This window comes from Nematolebias whitei, chromosome 3 (genome assembly GCF_014905685.2).
Source record: "Nematolebias whitei isolate Nwh7 chromosome 3, NemWhi1, whole genome shotgun sequence".
In the NCBI taxonomy this organism is placed as follows: domain Eukaryota; kingdom Metazoa; phylum Chordata; class Actinopteri; order Cyprinodontiformes; family Rivulidae; genus Nematolebias; species Nematolebias whitei.
In genome coordinates, this window is record NC_056500.1 from 52,399,597 (window position 1) to 52,402,857 (window position 3,261).

Here is a 3,261-nt window from a genome sequence, read left to right on the forward strand (position 1 = left end):
AAAAAAATGTGCATATAATGCAAATACTAAATAAAAATACAACTGCCATATATATATGGTGGTTGACTGGTGCAAATGTGCTGCAAACAACTACACACACAGTAATACTACAGTGGTCAGCAGGTGCAAACTGCTAACATGCTGCAAACAGTCAGCTACTGCACACACAGCTAACAGTTACAAAGCATTGCAAACGCATAAATGATGCAAACTCTAAAACAACAACAAAAACAAATGCAACAGAAAAATGCAGCGAAAGAAAAAAACCTGCAATTACAGAAAATAAAACATACAACCCAAAAAAACGAATGCAAAGGAAAATGCTGAAAAGTACTCTACTCAGTGCACATTAAACTCATAAAATAAGCCAACTTTGGGCCAGTTGCCACTCAGCTGTAATGTATTTGCAGGGTTCTGTTGACCAGACCAGCAGTTGTTTTGGTGTTATTTGTATTTGAAGCATTTTTCCTTTGCATTTTTTTTTTTGATTGTGTGTCATCTATTTTCTGTGACTGCAGATTTTTGTTTCTGTTGCATTTGTTTTTTTGTTTTGGAATTTGATTCATTCCTGTGTTTGCAGCACGTTTTAACTGTTTGCTGTGTGTCTGTCAGCCACCGTGCATATCAGTCTACTTTCCCACTCTTCAGCACATATGAATAGTTGTCATTATAAATTGCTATGTAGGAACAGAAGTTCATCTACATGTTCTGGATTGAGGGTGGAACGCCTCTCCTCAATCAGTCTCCCAGCAACACTGAAGCTACGCTCAGAAGGAGTGCTTGTTGCTGGGATTGCTAGCAGCCTCCTGGCAACTGGCACTAGCCCATCGAATCTCTCATGCCAGAAGTTGAGCAGAGACTGGAAGCCTGTCAACTTAGAGTCACTCATGTACTGTACCACGAACTGGCGGCCCCATGACTCTGAAATACCACCACTGTCCCCCTCCTGTTGCTGCTTTTCAACACAAAAGGAAAAGAAGTCGTGCACCTCTGTGGGACTGGGAACTGCCTCTCGGGGTGGACCTTTGGAGAGAAAACAAAAAAAAAGAGATTCTTATAGAACATTACCTGTATTGGACATTACCTATTAGATTATACAGACGTGTGTGTGAATGAATGCCTCTAAATAAATGATAGGAAGAAATGTTGTTATTACATTTTAGAATTGCTGTGAGTGCTCTGTTGATGCTAGTTTTACTCACCCTGTTTCTTCTCAAGGCTCCTCGCTCTCTCCTCTGTCCCTGCTGTTTCTGTGAGTGCTGCCAGGGTGTTGATGACCTCCTCATACTCCTGACCGGAGAGCGTTTTCCTCAAGAAACTCCTCAGGCTAGGAGAGAGAGCTGTGGCTAGCTTATGGTACAGGTGGATTTTGAATTTCAACTCCACTGCCTGGGCCAACTTCTCTTTCAGCTAGAGGAGGAGTGAAATCACATGATGACACATGCAATGATATGATAATGATGTATGCAACATCATTATTACGGGACATAAAAAATTCTCAGGTGGACAGGCACTGTGCTTTATTATAGGCGTGGAGGAGTTTTAAATTTATTTCAAATTTAACTTGTACAATGTTTCTTTTGGAAAACATCAGACTCAGTTCTGTTCTTGCCTTTTTCACTGTTACTGAATAGGGCCAAACTCCTGTTAGCTACTTGAATGATCAAACTAAACAATACAAATAAACAAAGTATTAAATTACCTCTTTCACAATTGCACTATCTCCATCCTGGATCAACAAACCCTGCAGCAGGGTTGCCTTGGTTGGGAGGACGAGGTGAAGAGTAGGTGCCTGATGGATGGAGAGGTGCCTGGTAGCCTCATCAAAAGGTTTCAGGAGCTGGATGACGTCCTCAAGAAGGTCACAGTCTATGTTGTTGAGGTAACGGAGCTCGCTTCTGCGAAGCAGGATGTCGTGCAGCTTACCAGACTTGAGAGCATCATTTATTGACTGGAGCATGGCAAGTCTGGTGTTCCACCTCGTCTCCACAGCTTCAGTGACTGGTCCAGTGCTTTTTGTAACCTAAAATTGAAAGAAGACCGTGCACAAGTCAAAATAGGGTTACAGGGACTATAAAAATTGCAATTTATTGGCCTTTCTTTTGGAAAAAATATTTTATTAAAAAGAAGAGCTTTACAACTGAAACTAAGTCAAGAAAATGTGACCTTTGCAGTTATAAATTACAGTACCTCAATTTTTCTTTATTTATTTCACTTATCATATTTTATGATTATTTAAGCAGCCTCACCAGGCAGAGATTACAAGATTTGATGTATCTTACCCTGCCCTTTTGAAATGTGACTAGGGTCTTTGCGTCCTTAAACAGCTTGATGACGCTGCTGTGTACTGGGTTGTCCTCATCCAAGTGGTCAAATACGTGTTTTAACATCAAGTTGATATTATGGCCGGCACAGGAGAGTCGCACATAATCCTTGAAAGCAGCGATCATGTTTGAGCCATTATCTGTCACAAACACAGTGTGCTTGCTCAGGATGCCAAATTCCTGTTGGGTAAAAACACAAAACAAAGACAAACCAAAAACTTAGCAAATAAGAAGACCAGACATATGATAATCATTAAACAGATTGATCAACAGTCATGTAATTGTACGAAGCACTTTTCAATAAATTTATAGTACTACATTAGGACAAAACATATTACACATATTACACATGTGTTGTGTATCAAATGAAGGAAAACTCCATGTGCAATTAAGGTAAAATACTATGGTAATCTGCCTAAGTTGCTGCCTACCACGGCACAGACTGATGTACAGCGAAGGACCGTGACACACGCTTACTGATGCACTGATTTATATTCCAGGTTAGTCTGCTCCTGCAACCTGGAACACCTTTCAGCAGGAACTGAAGTTGTCCACCTTAATTTATTGTGAGGGGTTTTAAACATTTCTTAATGTCAATAAAAATCTCAAAGCAAATATATTCTTGTTTTTAGTATTTTACATTTTTTATGGCACCCTGATTTATTGTTTTAGACACTACTTTTATTTTAACTGTATTTTTACTGTAGTTTATCGTTATTATTGTTCACTGTTATTGTTGTCTGTACTTTATATGTTCTGTCTGTCTGGATTGGAACAGGTCTCTTGAAAACGAGTCCTCGTGACTCAATGAGGTTAGCCTGTAAAGGTTGGATGAAAAATATATATATTTGTCTTTTCTATTGTTCCTTCTGTGACATGTTCTTGTTATTGCTGCACCATGTTCTCATACTTTTCCCAATTTTACGAATTAATTGGC

At 39.4% G+C, this 3,261-nt stretch overlaps 1 protein-coding gene across 1 annotated transcript; it reads right to left on the bottom strand.

Moving 5' to 3' along the window:
• Positions 1–667: 667 nt before the first annotated feature.
• On the bottom strand, positions 668–2,147 carry LOC119407546 (zinc finger protein 618-like). The gene is made up of 3 exons (XM_037674366.1): positions 1,703–2,147; positions 1,203–1,410; positions 668–1,023 (listed from the first exon to the last, which is right to left on the bottom strand). The coding sequence occupies exons 1-3, from the start codon at positions 1,958–1,960 to the stop codon at positions 668–670; spliced, it is 822 nt and encodes a 273-aa protein (XP_037530294.1). The 5' UTR covers positions 1,961–2,147.
• Between the last annotated feature and the right edge of the window lie 1,114 nt (positions 2,148–3,261).